At 36.8% G+C, this 17,595-nt stretch overlaps 2 protein-coding genes across 4 annotated transcripts in view; one reads left to right on the top strand and one right to left on the bottom strand.

The window, feature by feature from the left end:
- Nucleotides 1-6,537: 6,537 nt before the first annotated feature.
- On the top strand, nucleotides 6,538-9,568 carry LOC105273955 (endoplasmic reticulum-Golgi intermediate compartment protein 2). Its single transcript, XM_011316705.1, has 4 exons — nucleotides 6,538-7,006; nucleotides 7,110-7,482; nucleotides 7,551-7,801; nucleotides 8,298-9,568. The coding sequence occupies exons 1-4, from the start codon at nucleotides 6,904-6,906 to the stop codon at nucleotides 8,741-8,743; spliced, it is 1,173 nt and encodes a 390-aa protein (XP_011315007.1). The 5' UTR covers nucleotides 6,538-6,903; the 3' UTR covers nucleotides 8,744-9,568.
- The window catches only part of LOC105273957 (neurotrimin), a 46,577-nt gene continuing 37,963 nt past the window's right edge, over nucleotides 8,982-17,595 (bottom strand). For 2 of the 3 annotated variants that reach the window (XM_011316709.1, XM_011316707.1), the window contains exons 2-9: nucleotides 12,842-13,048; nucleotides 12,108-12,454; nucleotides 11,875-12,028; nucleotides 11,332-11,717; nucleotides 11,021-11,210; nucleotides 10,847-10,873; nucleotides 10,616-10,727; nucleotides 8,982-10,508 (exon numbers count right to left, since the gene is read on the bottom strand). In XM_011316709.1, coding sequence (XP_011315011.1) covers nucleotides 10,642-10,727; nucleotides 10,847-10,873; nucleotides 11,021-11,210; nucleotides 11,332-11,717; nucleotides 11,875-12,028; nucleotides 12,108-12,454; nucleotides 12,842-13,048 — 1,397 coding nt within the window. In that variant the 3' untranslated portion in view covers nucleotides 8,982-10,508; nucleotides 10,616-10,641. The remainder of the gene's footprint in view (nucleotides 10,509-10,615; nucleotides 10,728-10,846; nucleotides 10,874-11,020; nucleotides 11,211-11,331; nucleotides 11,718-11,874; nucleotides 12,029-12,107; nucleotides 12,455-12,841; nucleotides 13,049-17,595) is intronic. The other variant, XM_011316708.1, reaches the window with a different exon arrangement.

Here is a 17,595-nt window from a genome sequence, read left to right as displayed (position 1 = left end):
TTGTATTTATTAATAATTGACTGGTAATTTAGAGATGTGATTATTTTTCAAAATACATGTTCCATTCGAAATTTCTGTCAAAAAATGGGGCAATGTGAATAAGGTCCTTCCAACTACATGCATGCTCACGTCCCACAAATCCCCTCATGCGTTGGTTGGCAATTTCCGCAGGCTGAAAAAGCTGTTTGCGGTAAAAGAATTATCTTTGAATGGATACTAATGAGGGAGTCATTTTCCCTGACGTTGTACCGAACAAAAAAATTTATGATGCATCGGCATTCACTTTACAATGTGTTGAAAATCACGTCCCAATAACCAACCCCACAGCTTTCTCCACCTCATCCTGATGGTAAAATATATCAGAAAAATATATCTCTATAATTAAAAACCCAGTCCAAAGCTCGATAAAATTTATCGGGGTTGTTGGAAAAACTCGGCAAAACTCCACAGACGAGGATGAACTAACGAAAAGAAGAGGATTAATATAACGTGAAATTAGGAACTAATGAGGATCGATGCTGGATCGTGGGTTGTTTCAAGAGCGATAATAAAAACGAAAGGATTCGCGTGGTTGAGGAAAAGTCACCCCCGAGAAAGGTGAAATTCAGGAAGTTGGCTGGGGGAGGAAAAAAATAAAATAAAATGAGTGGAGTGTAAAAAAAAAGGGTATGGTAAGGAGGCGGTGCCGTTGGTTGAGCAAGTTCTTTGCGCGGTTAAAACCACGCCCACGTGTCTCCCCACCCATTTGTCGGTGTCCCTATGAGAGCTCAAGGATCCCTCCTGTTACCAGAGTCAGTGCAAACACAGAGAGACGAGTTTATGTGCGAGAATTGCGCTTCTTCCTTGTTTGGGTCTTTGGCAATGGTAGGGGAAGGATTTCCTCGATATTCCGTAGATGTGGGAGATGAGAGAGGGGTTCCCATGGCAACACCATCACTTCCCACCTGCGCGGCAATAACGCCACACGCCACCACCGAGAGAACACCGGATTGTTCGAAACAATTATCCACCGCTCAATTCCATTCTCACTCCCACACTCTTATTTTTTCTCTGTCTGTGTTATATACAGCTCTATGACCCTTTTAAAGTCACACACAAACCGCTCTTTCAATGGACCAATCCTTTTTCCGAGGACTACGAGTAACTCGACCTCGGGAATCAAGGGATTCAGCCATTTTTCCCCATTCCTGAGAAATTTATAATAAAAGCTGACGTTCACCAATCGGGGAAAAATCCGAACAAAATTATCCTACGTTGACTGATAATTAGCGAAAAAATTATTTCTATTCCTCTGATTTGTGGTATTTTTACTCCGATTTTCTCGTGAGAACCGCTCAATGGCCGTATAATTATTAAACGTCAGTGGACATTTCGTTGGGAATTTTTCTCCTTGGGTGGAGATAAATATTCAATAGAAATTACGGAATCGTAATTCGCTTAATGATTGCAGAAGTCATTAAGAAAATTTCCCTGGCGATATTGCCATTTTTTCGAGAAAATTGAGGTAAAAATTACGGAAAAATTGTCTCGAAATGTTACGACATTTTTCTTACCCTTGAAATTTATTATCGTTTCAAATTTTGTACATTTTCAAGATTTTTTCGCTCCCCCGGCCCCTAGATTAAATTTGTCCAATCATTTGCAGCCTTTATCAGTTTCCTCGACGATTCTGCAATTTTTACGACTTTCCAAATTTTCGACACTCTCAATTTTCAAAATTTTGCCATTCGAGATATTTCGAGATTTCACCTATAAAAAAAGATTGAATGCAATAAGAAAAAAAAAATTGAATTTGCAGAATTTATATTTAAATTCAAATTGAATGTAAAATCGGTAAAATACATTTTTCCCCATCTTTTTTATTTATTCTTCATAAATCGGATAAATATATAGAATTGACCAATATATTATAGATAAAATATCTAGAGCACAAAGTACTCTATTTTTCCACATTTATCTCATTTATACACAATGCCGATTTCCATTTGGGCCGCATTGTCAGTTGAGAGGATAAACATTGAGTTTTTTGAGTGGTATCGTTTGTTGACTGATGAATAAACAATGGAGGACTGCATTAGTGATACTAATGAATATGAAAATCAATGGTACGATAGCAAAGACCCAAGAACTTGAATTCTCTCCTCACGTTCACGCCATTTGACACGCTCCACCACCAGATAAATAAGGGAGATCCTTTTATCGCTTCCTTAAAGCTCAGTCTCACATCATCGATCTATAGGAGAAAAAATGGTTTTACTCAAATTCCAGGGATTCTCCGCACTATTTTTTAACGCTTCCTCCTGCCATCTCCGCTACAATAAATTTAAATATCCAATATCCAACAATAATCGTATTAACATGAAATTAAATGATAGGCAAATGGTTTTCGATTTGATATTTTATTTATAGGATATCATGGAAGAAGATAGTATTTTACTATATATAAAAATATTATGACCTTCATAAACAATTGTTAGAGGGAAATTGAATGGCGGCAGCCTTGATGAAAGGAAATTCCTATTTATCTAGAAAACTGAGATCCGTGTTAGAATATTCAAAGACACTCCTTATTTTTCCAGGTAAATCGACGACATTTCACGGCAATATCGTAAAATCGGGGGAAAGTTTCAGTTTGTTTGAAAAATCGAGAATAAATATTCCATGAACATTTGAGAATTCATGAATGTTCTAAATTTAACAAGCCAGTAGACAATTTTATCACAAAATTGTGAATTATATTTCCAATAAGTCTCGGTAAAATAAATAAAAAAGACCGGTTGTAGAAAAATTGAAAAAAATTAAGGCGAGAGAGAAAAAGTCGCGAAACTACATTAAATTAATAAATAATCAATGAAATTTCCATAATCTATTTTTTTCCGTGGCAAACCGTTACCAATTGAAAAAAGTGTGACTCAGGAGTGATTCTCCAAATTTCAGAATTAAATGAATTGTAAAAATTTTGTTGAGAAATTTGAACGCCTGAAAAATAAAGAATGAGTTAGTAAAAACGATATCTCCCTCATCTTTATCTAGATAACTCGTGACAATAAAAAAATAATGGAAAAAAAATGATCCAGAAGTTTTCATTCCCATGATCTTCACAATAACAAGGGAAATATATCGGATTGTCTGGTGGAGTTAATCGTGAAGATTAATGTCACCCGAGGTCCGGGTTTATTCAAAACCATATCCAGATAGATAGTGGGTAAAATGGTATACGGTTAATACACATGATAGTGAGGTCCAGAGAGGAAGCGATGAGGAGTGGTAAAATCCAGAGCGAGAAACAAGATTGCCTCAACCCCAGGACAACACTGGACTCAGTTATATTTTCGGAGGAAACGGACGAACGCAATAATTCTCGTTTAACCGTCGCCGTTGGAAAATAACGACAGAATAACGATGAAATAGCGACGAGGCTTCCACGAATAAACTCCCTTCTCTCTTACGTACGACAAATATATGTTTTACCCGACTCGCATAAACGATATTTCTCAATAAAAATATAAATAATACTCAACCCGTTGAATTTGTCGGCAATCGCAATTGTCCGGATTTTAATGGGAATAATCAGCGCAAACTGGGGCTAGATTAATTGTAACTGCACACCGTGACTACCGATTTGCCCAATTAATTCGATTAGTAATTGCTGTAATTGTCTCCGAAGCGCGAGACAAATCGATTTGTATTTTCTGCTCAGCACATGCAGATCGTTTCGACAAAGCAAATGTCTATAAATTCATCTGACAACAATAACGTTAATTAGTTCGATGTCGGGCTTTTCGATTGATTGAATAATTTCATTGATAATGCGTAATCCGTTTCTGCTTTATCGAATCTCATTACGTGCTAGATATATACATCTCCCTATATATTTCTAATATCGTAAAATAACTTATTCTTTGAATTTCTATTTATAACAACCGCACGATTTTGAGAAGATAAATACTACTTTATGGATTTATTCATTATTCGAATGAACGTTTTCGACACTAAATCATTCGTAATATGGACTCGATGTAACGTATAATTTCCCATACACCTTTGATTTCCATTCTCGATCCCATCCGTTTGAGTGGATTGAGTCGTAAGTGGATTTAATTGGGAACCAGGTGTTCAAAAAAAGAAAGATGATTATTTTTTTTTCGGGAACAATTGAAGGTTCCATTGGGGTTAGAATATCTAAACCCGTGATTTATTGATTCAATATCGACAGTACGGCTAATTAAATTTGGAATGTTTCAATAAAAATTTAATTTTTTTCTACACACATATGAAAAATTTACAGTAAAATTCATCACGAGGTTTACTAACTGCACGAACATTATAGCATTTATGTACAATTCTTGCGCGCTTTATGTACATAGAATTATCATATATGGAGGTACATAAAAAAAATTAATTCGATAAGTCAAATCTATTATAATATATATTCAATATAGTCTTCAGGTATGCTTTTTAATTTAATAATCAGCTCAGCTAATGAATTTTAATCGAAAAAAAAAAATAGTTCAATTAATTTTTTTTCAGATTTTATATATACGCATGTTTTTTACATATTTTTATATACATAAAACATAATTTTCATGGACTAAGCTATGTGGTGATAAACGGTGATACTTAATTTACCTTAAATTAGGATTTTTTTTAATGGATCATCGGGTTTTATCACTGGAATGACTAAATGTGAGTGGAAAATCTTACGATCGCCGGCCTCTCGTTGTTTTCTCATTTATCCGGGTGTACGATGATCTTGCACATGTAAAAAGTGGAGAAAGGTAAGTGAAAAAACAGGAAAGAGCGATAGGTTCGCCGAAATAGGGGAATAGAGATAACGCGAAGGCATTGGTCTGAAAAAAGTTGGGCGAAAAAAATAATAAAAAAAGAGGAGGGCTACTTGTATTAGAGCCTGAGGCTTATTCTCGTTCGGGCAGGAAAAGTTCCGACGGTCGTCTACAACACCGTATGCCGCCTCGTTCTTTATTCAAAGTTGTAATAACGTTTGGCAGATGTTTTCTGATAATATATAGTGCGCGTGGCACAACTCTGGGTTGGGCTTTTGTTCCAACTCTTATCGAGTCAATTTAAGTTTGGGCAAAAACTCTGCTGTGAATCCCCCCGCCTCATTCTTACACAAAGTCGAATAAAAGAGATTTTAAGCTGAAAAAATTTACAGATGCATTTGCACACCGTGTGAACATACTCGCTTTCCTGCTTTCTGATAAGCTTCGTGCCAGAGAAAATTCTGAAAAATATAAAGAACCCATAAAATATGACATAAACTCTGGTATAAAACCTCCGCGGGGAAAAAAATTACCAACACTTTGGGTAAACGGTTTTTCGAGGATTTTGCCAGGAATTGTTTTGCCATTTTTCCATGGGAAAATTGTGGATTCATCCCGGTGTGCTTCGTGTTACGTTCGTCCGAACAAGCGCGAGAGACAAACCTAGTGGGAGAAACTGGGGGTGAGTGTAAAAAAAAAAAGAGAGGACGATTTTACTTTATTTCCGCTCACGTACGGAATCCAATCCCAACATGATTTTCCATTTGAAATTGAGCGTACATCAAAAGTCGAGCGTCTCATCCATATCAATCGAATGATAAAGAAAAAAAGAAAAAAGGAAATCATCTCACCTTTATACGGTGAGTACAAGCCAATGCACCGAATGAAATTCGATTCGTTTTGATTTGTTGGCTTTGCCTTTTCCCGTCATTTGTTATTTTGTTTCTATCTCCGTATCGCCATTTGTTACATGTCTCATGTCTGGTTCATTTGAGTCATATCTGAGATCGTCTCCACGATTTTCCAATAGCAAATGAAATACTAATGATGATGAATTCATGACAATGAAATCTTGATAGAGAAAAATATTGCAACGTTTAAAGTGATTGAAAATGATCTATGTAGCAAAATTCAATTTCCTTCCTACTAATATAAATCCGACTCTGCTTCATTAGACACCGATGTATCGTTATGTTAATATCGCGTGTAATTACGATGATTAATTACGTTCCCTACCCGAGGTCATTAACTTAATGGGAATTGAAGCCGGCAGTGAAGGCACGAATGAAGGCTTTTATCTAATAAAACGTTTGTGTGCTCACTGGTGGAAAATCCGAGTCTTCTTCAATAGAAACCGTTCTAGTTATTGAAATTGACTTAATAAAATTGTAGAATTATACTTTGATTTTTTACAGACCAACTACTGAAATCATTACCATATAGAATAATGATAAACTTTCTAGTAATGCTCTGAATCGACTCTTAAATAATCACCGGTGGTTAAAATAGATGGTTGTTTATTACGGAGATTATCTCGGTCACGCGTGTTTTTATTGCAAAATAAATTATCAGAGACATCTCGTGATAATACTATCGAATAATTTATCAATCGAGCTATTAATTATCGGCGAAATTCATGCGATAACAATATGAGGTAGAGAGAAATCTTCATTACCGAATGATGGATTAATCGTGAGTTTTCAAATTATTTACCTTGAGTGCGGACATTTTCACAAACAATTTAACTGTTGATATTCATGAAAATCACTCCTACTGCAACACACAAATAAGTGGATCGACGTGTCAATACCGAATTCGTGTCTCAACATTGTCGTGTAAATATTGTAAATAATGAACTCTTGACAATTACTCATTGATTGTAGGCTGAAGTATTTCTGTAGTCGATAGTGTGTTAATATCTTCCGACCAGCTCAAAATTTACCGGTGTTAACCTCCTCCCTTTTATTTTGATATCATTTTTTATTTAATCGTAACCTCTTCTCTCGTTTTTAAAAGATGCTTTGAAAGACAATTGAATACTGTCTTCCACTGTAGTGTTCAATTAATCTCTCTTTCTTACTCGGAAATTGCAAGAAATAGAAAGAAATTTGTATTTAACATGTTGAGGAGGAGAAATGTCAATTTAAAGACTGTCACCCAGCTCGACGCTTTCCCGAAGGTGCCTGAAAGCTACACGAATAAGTCAGCTGTTGGCGGAACATGTGAGTAAAAAATTACAATTCAATAATTATTCAATAATTTGATAATGAGTGATGTAGAGATATTGGTAATTAAGGATTATAACCCAATGATTTTTTGCAACAGTTTCATTCATAACATTCTGCATCATCTGTTACCTACTAATCTCCGAGACCCGTTACTTCCTGGACGCAAGGCTCTGGTTTAAATTCGAACCAGATACGGACATCGATGCTAAACTGCGAATAAATGTCGACATAACAATAGCAATGACCTGCAGTAAAATAGGAGCCGATATCCTAGACTCAACGAACGAGAATCTCCTAGGATTTGAGCCCCTGTCTGAGGAAGACACCTGGTGGGACTTGTCATCCAATCAGAGATTTCACTTCGACTCCCTAAAACACATGAACTCGTATTTGAGAGAGGAGTATCACGCGATCCACGAACTACTATGGAAATCCCATCAAGTGGCATTTATGAGCGAAATGCCCAAACGGTAATAACTTATAAATCAGCTATTTTTTCATTCTCATTTATTGTTATTGACAATGATATTTGTGGCAGGAGCACTGAGCCTAGTCATCCACCGGATGCCTGCCGCATTTATGGCAGCATAAATGTCAATAAAGTTGCTGGGAATTTTCATATTACTGCCGGCAAGTCTCTCTCACTGCCGAGAGGTCACGTGCATATTTCTGCATTTATGACTAGTCAGGATTATAACTTCACGCATCGGATTAATAAGTTTTCATTTGGTGAAGAAAGTCCTGGAATTGTTCAACCGCTTGATGGCGATGAAAAAGTTGCTGATCAAAGTAAGTTATTCACTCAACACTTTTTTATTGTTGACTCCAATTATGCAAATATAGAAATATTTAAGAATATGCAACTACTTCAGTTATTTTATCGAATTTTCTCTTCGTGCTCATTCCTTATAACATTTTTCATTCAACAGATTGATTGCATGTCGAATCATTTATCAAAATATCACATTGCAATAAAATTGAAAATTTATTATAATATCATTATCATTATACCATCATTACGGATTATTATTCACTGATTAGTGTGTGAGAAGCAAATTATTAAATATAGTGAGTGGTTAAACATGCATAATCTACGATAAAATCCCAAGTAAAATATAATGAAGACTTCTCAAAGATTCTCAGATGTGATTATATTGGCCAATGATATAATAACGCATGATATTTAGGTCGGCAATATTTTCACCGATGATATTTCAGTTGACAAAACGTCTGGAATATCAACATAAAAATATTTTCTAAAAAAAATCATTTCCATACTTTCCAGATATGATGTTGTACCAATACTTCATAGAAGTCGTTCCTACCGATATCCAAACATTATTGAAAAATACTAAAACTTACCAATACAGTGTGAAAGACTACGCAAGACCGATAGACCACCACAAGGGCTCTCACGGAATACCCGGAATATTCTTTAAATACGACACAAGTGCATTAAAAATTAAAGTCACCCAAGAGCGTGACTCTGTGATTCAATTCCTCGTAAAACTATGTGCTATTATCGGGGGAATATTTGTAACCAGTGGATTGATTAATAGTATTGTTCAGACGTGTTATTACGTCATCTCTTGTAAATTTTTTAGAAATAATGAGGTCAAGGACGAGCGGAAAATTGTGCACAATACGATCAGTGGTAAACCAATAACATCCATTGATCTCGTAAATGTTCCAGCTCCTGAGCCAATTGATGTTACATTGAAGCCTCAATAAAATGACTTTATGAATCAGAGAACTCTTTTCATCATTGGGAATAAATTAAACAATCTCTCTACACCCATTCTGCTCCCAATTTCATGATTTTATTAATAAGATTCAAGTGGTTTAATTTTTACACATAATGTACGTATCGTATGAGGCACCGGTGATAGCTGTACACAAACGACTCCAACGATCAGGCGAAAGAACACAATTACAATGTCGAAAGCACTTTTTTAATTAAACGCTCATCTTCTCGTCTCTTCTACTGAATATATTTATTTTACATGTAAATAAGTACCTTAAGAAATTACAAATCAGTTCAAACTGGTTTGTGATACATGCCATGTTAAACACTGATATTTTTTTCAATTTTCCAGCATATTTTATCTCACATTCTAACTTAGCATGGAATTAGCTTCGGGAAAAGTAGAATTTCATCCAACAACTTGACCAAAACTACAAGATAAGATCGAAAAAAGAAGAATTTTGTTCTATTCCCTGAATTGGTTGATTTTCCAATTGCACTGGAGCGACCAATTTTTTCATTTCGCCAATTAATTTCAATCGTTGGGTCTTCGATACTACAGACAATGCATCGTAAAATATCGATAAATATTTATTCAAATTCACTGATGAATTCCCTGCAGGAAAAATGTGCAATGAACGTCCTCTGTACATGAAACTCTTTTCCTGTCTCTGTTTATGCCTTACTATTTCCAATATTTGCAAAATTAACTAAAAATTTGTAAACGCTCATTCATTCTCAAGCACTCATGATAATCACACGAAGCACACGACCATTCATCAATTTTTACATGTCTTAGGTAGGTGCAAAAGCTAAAATAACAATAAGCAAAATTATATTTTCCTCATTTCCCCACTTGCAATGATTCTTGTGAACATCATTCCATTTGATTACGAGAAACTTTTACCATAACTCTTATGGTTTTCTAATAACGAAGAGGTTTTCATGCCACTCTAATAGGCTTCAGCAGGTAATTAACGTAAATACCCGCACGTAAACAATGGCACAAAACGATGTTCATGATCTGAACGCCGATTTGATTTGCTCTCCTCCAGCTTGGTATGTCTCCCATTATTTCTCAGTTGTTCTCTTCCACTTAATTATACAAAAATAAATTATAATAATAACGATCGTGTATCTCTTGACTTATTCATGTACAACGAATACTATGTTATACAGGTATATAAATATAACTTTTTTTTCAAGTATATGTATCTCCTTACACTATTTCCGTACTTTATAGAGTGAAATTTAAAAAATGCTTTTGTTTATACTCTCTAGCACATAATGGCACACCTAGGAGAGGCAATAGACGGACTTACTTTCATAGTTTAGGCCCCAGCGATTTCAAACGCACCGAAAAATTTCCTCAATTCAATGAATTCTCTGTAATTATTCCTCAATTCCAAAAATAGTTGGTCAATCGTTGAAATTTGTCTTGTACTTTTTACTCTCATTTGACTTAGTAAGTCAATTGAAATATTTTATGGACAGATATCTTTGCGTGGCAGTTATTCAATTCATCAGGAAATGTTGTGATAGATAAAATTGTGGGGAAATAAAGGCACTCCTCTGAATTTTATCGGGAAGACTGGTGGAGGGCAAAGGAAATTCAACGGTGTATCAAGTCGCTGTATCATTTCTTCTTCGTACGCAAATAATCGTGTGGGCAAAGGCACTCCCCTGGGCAACACTCGTTCTTAGTCCCACCATGAAAGTTTGCTGGTGTACGCTTTGGCTGCAGCAAATTACCTATTATTATAAGTCGGAATGAGGATAAAAAAATTATTTATATTTATTTGTAGTAAGTGGTAGTAAGGGTGATGGTTGTTAGACGCATCATGACACGTTATCCTCACCTATGTAGTGTGGAGTGCTGAGTTAATTAAAGACACGTAAAGACACGAGTGGAAACGACTAGGAGAGCTGTGAGTGCCGCAAGCGGTCGTGTCGTTGAGGAACCTCCTTTCACTGTATTGTAAGAATCAGTATTATTTTAATTATCCATTCTCAGTATTTTTTCACTCTTGCGTCATTTGATTTATTATTTTTTTAAGAATAAACTCGGAAAATTATTTCAATGTTCTTACCATTCTGTGCCTCATTTGCTACGATTTCTGAAAGAAAAATGAATCATTTTTAGCTTTCAATGTCAATTTTTTGTGTTTTTTCTTTGTTTTTGTTAAGTAATCTATCATTTCTGTACTGACCAGAAACTCGTTGCAAAAATGCAAGAGATAATACTTCTGGTAAAAAAATTCTACCTTTTCTGAATTCATGAATTGAGGATTGCGGTGACCATCCAAAGTCGTTCCTGGCAAGGAGTCTCACTTGGTAGACACCTGGCAGAAGATTCTCGAAATGACTTTCAACGACAAAATTGTTTTCCTGTCCGTCTGTCACCTGAGGTTGCACCTCGATCCAATTTTCATTTCCCTTCATACGATACTCGAGCTGAAATATCATAAATCGAATAGTTCATTATAATCATTAGTTCGTTGAATCACAATGATTGAATTTTTTTTGCAGATCTAAATATACATGGTAAAAATCATGTAATTCTATTTTTACTCACCTTGTACTCAGTAATTGGTGAAAAACTTTGTACCCGCCACCTAATCATGTGGGCCTTCTGATTATGGCGATCTTTACCGTGGTTCAACACAGGCTTGGCAGGTGCACCGGTAAGAACAACGTCTTTTGAAGCTTCACCCAGATCATTGGTCGCTTTGCACTTGTAGGTGCCAAGGTCTTCCTTGCGGGTATGTTCGATGATGAGTTTATGCAGGGTCTTACCATTTTTTTCATGGTGGTGAAGTTTTTCGTCCTGGGGCACAACATTTCCATTCTTAAACCATTTGACATGGGCGTGTGGATGGGCATCGACTTCGCAACTTATTTCCGAAATTATACCCAGACCAGTGTGGAAGGTATCGTGTTCGACTTCGATGAATGGTGAATCTGCAGGGATACAACATCGATTCAACATAAATCCACTATAATATAATCGTATATTACCATATCAAAAACATAAATCATGTTTCTAAAGCTTGTGGTTTACGGGAATGTTTCTCTATGTTTATAAATATTGATAATAAAAGATAATAATTAAACTCACAATTTACAACGACTTCAATAGCCTCATGCTCTGGGCTAGCAGATCTATCCTCAGCAAGACATTGATATACCCCAGCGTGATGCCTCGTTGCATGTTCAATGAATACATAATTATTCTTACTGGAAACTCCCGGAACCTCAGCAATTGCCTTCCCCTACAAATAGACAGCATTAGCTCCAGCCCATTGAATCTGCGATTGAACCTATTCTCCAATGTCAAAAACAATGGATTACCTTGAGTGACCACTTGATTTCGGGCCTTGATTTGCTCTGACTATCGCAACCGAACTCGACACCCATGCTTTCATTGACAGTGATTTTTTTCGCTGGCCACACGGCCAAGGAACGATGCTCAGTCAGCTGAGTAGGCTGGTTAACAACTTGGAGACTGTGATGAATCTCCAAGGGAGGCTGCATGACAACCGTGCACGTCCAGTCATTTGATGTATCATATTCTGTCACGTCATTCACGATGAGCGAGTTGTTTGCTGCCAGAAAGATTCGGTCTGGTTCTGTTGTCATAACTGCTCCGCCGAAATAAAGAGGCTCACTGCCTTTTGACCATTGTATCACCTCGTTATCTAATAAGTCCAATGAAAAACAAATCCAGTATTCGTAATTATTGCCTTATGTGAACTTAAATGAAGGTTCAACAGATTTTTTTTTAATTAAATGCAACTAGTAAGAAGAATTTTATGAGAAAAGGGAAAAGGGAGCCAAAGAATAATTATAGCTGTTCTTCATCTCAGTAAGTCACAAATAATTGATTAATCATCCAGTGATGTACTCCCCCAGCGCTACATATCAAACAGAAAAGCCCCAGTCATTGACCCTAAACGTGGAAAGGATCAATCAATACAGGACAATGAAAATCCCCCTGTCAACGAGTGACTCAGCACTAACCAGGACAGCTCGATTCCATCCGAGTCCATCCGCGAGCCAATAGAATAGATAGTGAAATTACATACCTCCATTCTTAACGACACATGGAAATTCAACGGTGGTTCCTACTGACACCCTCACGCGTAGGGGTCTCGTCAGGATCACCGGGGGTGATACTGAGGTCCCTCTTCCGATATCTGAATCTTCCAAATCTTCCGGATCTTCATAGTCCTTCCCTCCATCTCCAGGATAATCATCATCCTTCTGATCGGAACTCTGCGGCCTGCATAAAACTAAAACATCAAAAGCAAAACACTTCTTATTTTCACCGTAAATTTACTCAGATTTCATTGATTACCAGATCATTTGAACCGAAAGAAACAATAAAATAATGAAAAAATTTCTAGATTTCAGTCCTAAAAATTAAGACGCGGACAATGACTAGTCTCCCCGATTGAAAAAGTCTTTTAAATGATTATAAGAATGAAATGACATGAATGGTATGAAATTATGAATTCAAATCACGAGTGGAGAATGTGAAATTCATTTCACGATCTCATTGGATTCCAACTTCCTGATTCATAGGGAAGCTATTCAATATTGACAGCAATGACTTCATGACATGTGAAAACCTCTTAGGGAAGAATAATGCATCAGTCGTGATTGCCTCCTTTTCCAAAGGGTGAAATTGGTGTTCAGAAGGTGGGTGAGGCACCTGGGTCTGAGGTTTTAAAGGTCTGCGTGACGTTTGCCCGTTAACCTCGTCAGTATCATAGTATCAACCTTCAACTGATGTTAGAACACACCCGACATCGAGCCACGCCTTCATTAATATAAATGGGTCAGGCTAAGACAAACACTTGTCATTTTCAGACTCTTTGGCTACTGATTTCATTTTTCCCATTAATTTAATCAGCCCCATTGACACCAATTTGTTCGCCTTCCTGGTTACCAGGATGGAAGGAAAACTGGGGTGGCAGAATGTAGGGTGGAATGGGCATAATAGAATGGGGTTGAAACGGAATGAATGGCTGTGTTGGATGCTGAAGATATTTTTCCTTCAGGGGCTAGATTCTTTCGAGGGGGGAAAACGTGATGTTGTGCGTCGAGGGGAATCTGGGTTAATGCATGATCGCCATAGCATGCTGACATCCCTGGAGTTTACCCTAGTATTATCATGGTTGTTCGAATTTTTTTTCTCGATTCTCTCCCATAGCAACCGACTGTCTGTGTGGTATCCAACTCCAGGCGCCACTTATGTCTGTTCACCCTCCCACGCACTCAATGTACAGGAATTTTCTCGCCTCACCAACGTGTTTTCAGTTTTCACGGGAAATCATCGATTGTTGGATATTATAATTAGCTCCAACTAATATTGAGGTCAGTATTTTCTGAGGTGTCATCTGAATTAGAGATTAGGAAAACAACGAGAAAAATGGCATGAAGTACACCTTGAAGATTAATCGTTTCAATAAATTTTTATTTATCCACGTGGGGAAGAAAATGGGTTGGATATTATATTTAATAATATGAAAACTTTCACGACTCAGATTGACATGAATAAAAACATTATTCATAGGATTTTCCACTCGGGATGTTTTACACGAGTAATTGGATTTTCCGATGAAGTTCTAGTAAGAGGAAAATTCCGAGTTCCCCAACCCAGCGTAATCATAGAGATATTAATTATTAACTGTGTATTAAACGTGCAAATTCATGCAAATTTTATTGCGAAGTTTCCTTACGTGTTTCACTGTTGTCAACAAATCCAGAAATTTCATGAAATTACAGCTGTTACTGAGTGCTTGAGGGGCGTCAATGAAATTTACGGTAATCTCCCTGAGGCAGAGAATGATTGAGAATTAAATGAATCATCGGTTGCAATATGATGCTGATCACCGAGAAGCCAGTTGAATGGGCACGAAGGGAAAATTTATAAATATGTATGAAGGTGTGGCAATCGATTCGCGGAATTCCCCCGAAGTTGGTCACTTTTTTTTTTGTAAATTTAGGGCAATTTATTCAGTGAACGAGGCTGTTGGAGCAATAAAAATTACCAACAATACCTCGAGAAAATGAATGGAGTGTTTCCTCTGGGTATCGGAATTCATAAATCTCTGAGGGATCTATTACTCAAAGTGCAGTCTATGCGAGGAAAATTGACGGTAGAATCGTCACTCATCATTATTCTCTCACATCCGTGACCCACCCTTTGCTGCTAGATAATCATTTAGATTGTTAATAATTTCAATCGTCTATTTTTATAAAACGTCCCTAAACAAACCATTTTTTTTTAATAAAATTGCAGTACGGAATTTCTAATGCGAATGAAAATCGAATTTGTCCCAGTAAAATTCATGAAATTAATTAGTAAAAATCTGATCAATAAAATTGTCAAATGGTTTCCATATCTTTCTAAACTAGGATAAAAGAGGATAATTCTGGATTGTTCATAAGATCGATTCTCTCTGGGGAAACCACCGTACTAATACGCAGAAGAAGAGCTACATATTTCACTAGCTGACGTGTCACTCACGCCGCAATTTGTTGCTGGGAAAAGGTCGATGGTGTCATCAGTAGAGGTCTTTCAATTTATCTTGTAAAATGACAGATCACCCGGAGAAAAATATTATTTCAGATGGAACGAGCGTCAAACAGTCAATAGCGGTCGATCTACCGTTGCGATTATTTTTAGCCATATTTTTAGCAGTGATCCAAGTCAAGCCATTATTCGGTGTTTTGACAACCAATCATTTATAAATTATAACAATTATTCGACGCAGAATATAAGAATCATAGAGAAAAATCTTCTACAATGAAAAAATACACGTTTCTTTAATTTTGAAATCCTTTTCTGACCAAATGTTTGCACCAATGCGATTTCAGCATAAACCAATCTCAAGATGTTTGCGAATGTTCGAAATAACGGAGGCGAGTAACTCTGCTAACGGTTAATTCTATTTTGAAATTAGGTGCACGGATTTTGGTGGCAGTTTGGTGAGGAATGATGTCACTGCCCAGGATGACGGCACTGCTAAAAGAAACGGTTGATTGCAAATAAGGTCTCGCATTTCCAAAAATGAATATGCAGATAAAACCACGTCATCTCTAATTCAGTTAATTCATAACAATGATCACGTCCCCGAATAATACGAGTAGTCTCAAGATTTGGCAGTGGCACGTGTAAAAATATAATTTCACGTTTTTTTTTTAATTGATTGAATGAATGAATTGAATTGAGTTGCTGAATGAATCGATGTACCGGGCTTCCGAAAAAGATCTACCTTTTATGGACATTGAGTGCTGGTCTGGAGACAAGTCAATTACAATGACAGAAGCACTCACTCAGACGCGAAAGATCGATGATAAAAAGAGGAGGAAATAAGAATGGCCGATCGTCAATCTTCTCAAAGTAACCCCCGCAGTCCATCGAATAATGCCTTGTATTTCTAAAACGTATGACGAATACAAGAGTTAAATGACGTCAGACATTCTCTCACGAGTTTAATTATTATTATTGGTCAGCGGCTCTTGTACCCATTCGTCCATTGCTGCTTACCAATGTGCATTCAACAAAATGTTTCCCCTCATCATTACATTATGTTGTTTGCGCAAGTGTTGGCGAGTGTGTGCCCCATCAATTGGTGTGCGTATGCATCGTAATTTCCATCCAAATGACAATGTAACGAGGAGTAAGTGATGGTTAAATTAAAACAGGGAGGCGCATACAAATCCTATTAATTCGTTAATAACATCGATGAAATTTGATGATTGCAATTATCAGGAATCGGTGGGCATGGGAATGTGGAGGCTGGAAACCTATTGAATTGATCGAATAGAGCGCATCAGGAATTTCATCATTCTTCAGGTTTTCCAACGGTACGGGAATAAACGCTGCAGAGAAAATGGCGAAAGCCATGACTACTTGGACACCAGCCAAATGGCAAGAGCATCATGGACATTAGAACACAGGTGCTGTTTTTTTCATTTAAAATCCTCACTAAGATATTGAAGCTAACGTACGTTGGATTACTTAGAAAAGCAAACTCGAATTTATCTCTGAATATAGTTTTATTATCTCCATTTTATTTCTTAATGCGGAATTAGAACCGGCTCTGTTGTCGATGCGAAGTCGAGATGTGAAAACCCATCAACCAAGCACCATCTAGCTCGATGTCAGTGCCAAAGAGAACAATGAACTCGAGGATTTTGTAACACAACCAAGAATCGTTCATACTGCAAACTCGTCACGCGTTCGTTTAACCCTGCACACGTTTCTTGCCACTAATACTTTCCCTTGTTTGGATACATACGGGTTTCTCCAAGGGAAAGGGGAGTTTATGCATTTTTCGGGGAAGGGGCACTCTCTTGATGCGCGAGAATTCCAGCGCGTTTCGTTAATTTGGAGGAATTAAATTTAATGCTCAAGCCAACTCCAGAGGGGAGGAGATATTCTCCGTTTTTCGTGTTGATTCATTAAATTGGATGAATCATTCTAATCTGTTGGTCATTCGGAAATTATTTGATGCACAGGAGAACAAGAAATAAATTGTCGAGAATGTGTCCTACATCACCTGTTAGAAATTAAGGGGAAAGTGTAAAATTCTATAGTTCTTTGGGGAGAATTAAATGCCATGTAGATAAAATATTATGGAATTTATTGAAATTCCTGCAAAACTGTCACTTGATAATTTCCAAGGTCTCCACCGATAATCCACTAGTGTTGTTAGAACAAATCATAAAACATTTTTATCACCATGTTGATCATGTTCTCAGAGCATTTTGTCATAAAGTGAACCGGCAATGCGGAGATAAAGTCCTCATAGAGACTTGTCCCTGA

The sequence above is a fragment of the Fopius arisanus genome, unplaced genomic scaffold (assembly GCF_000806365.1).
Source record: "Fopius arisanus strain USDA-PBARC FA_bdor unplaced genomic scaffold, ASM80636v1 scaffold00008, whole genome shotgun sequence".
Classification (NCBI taxonomy): Eukaryota; Metazoa; Arthropoda; class Insecta; order Hymenoptera; family Braconidae; genus Fopius; species Fopius arisanus.
The sequence above is the reverse complement of the archived record's forward strand: the minus strand, read 5'-3'. Positions and strand labels throughout refer to the sequence as shown.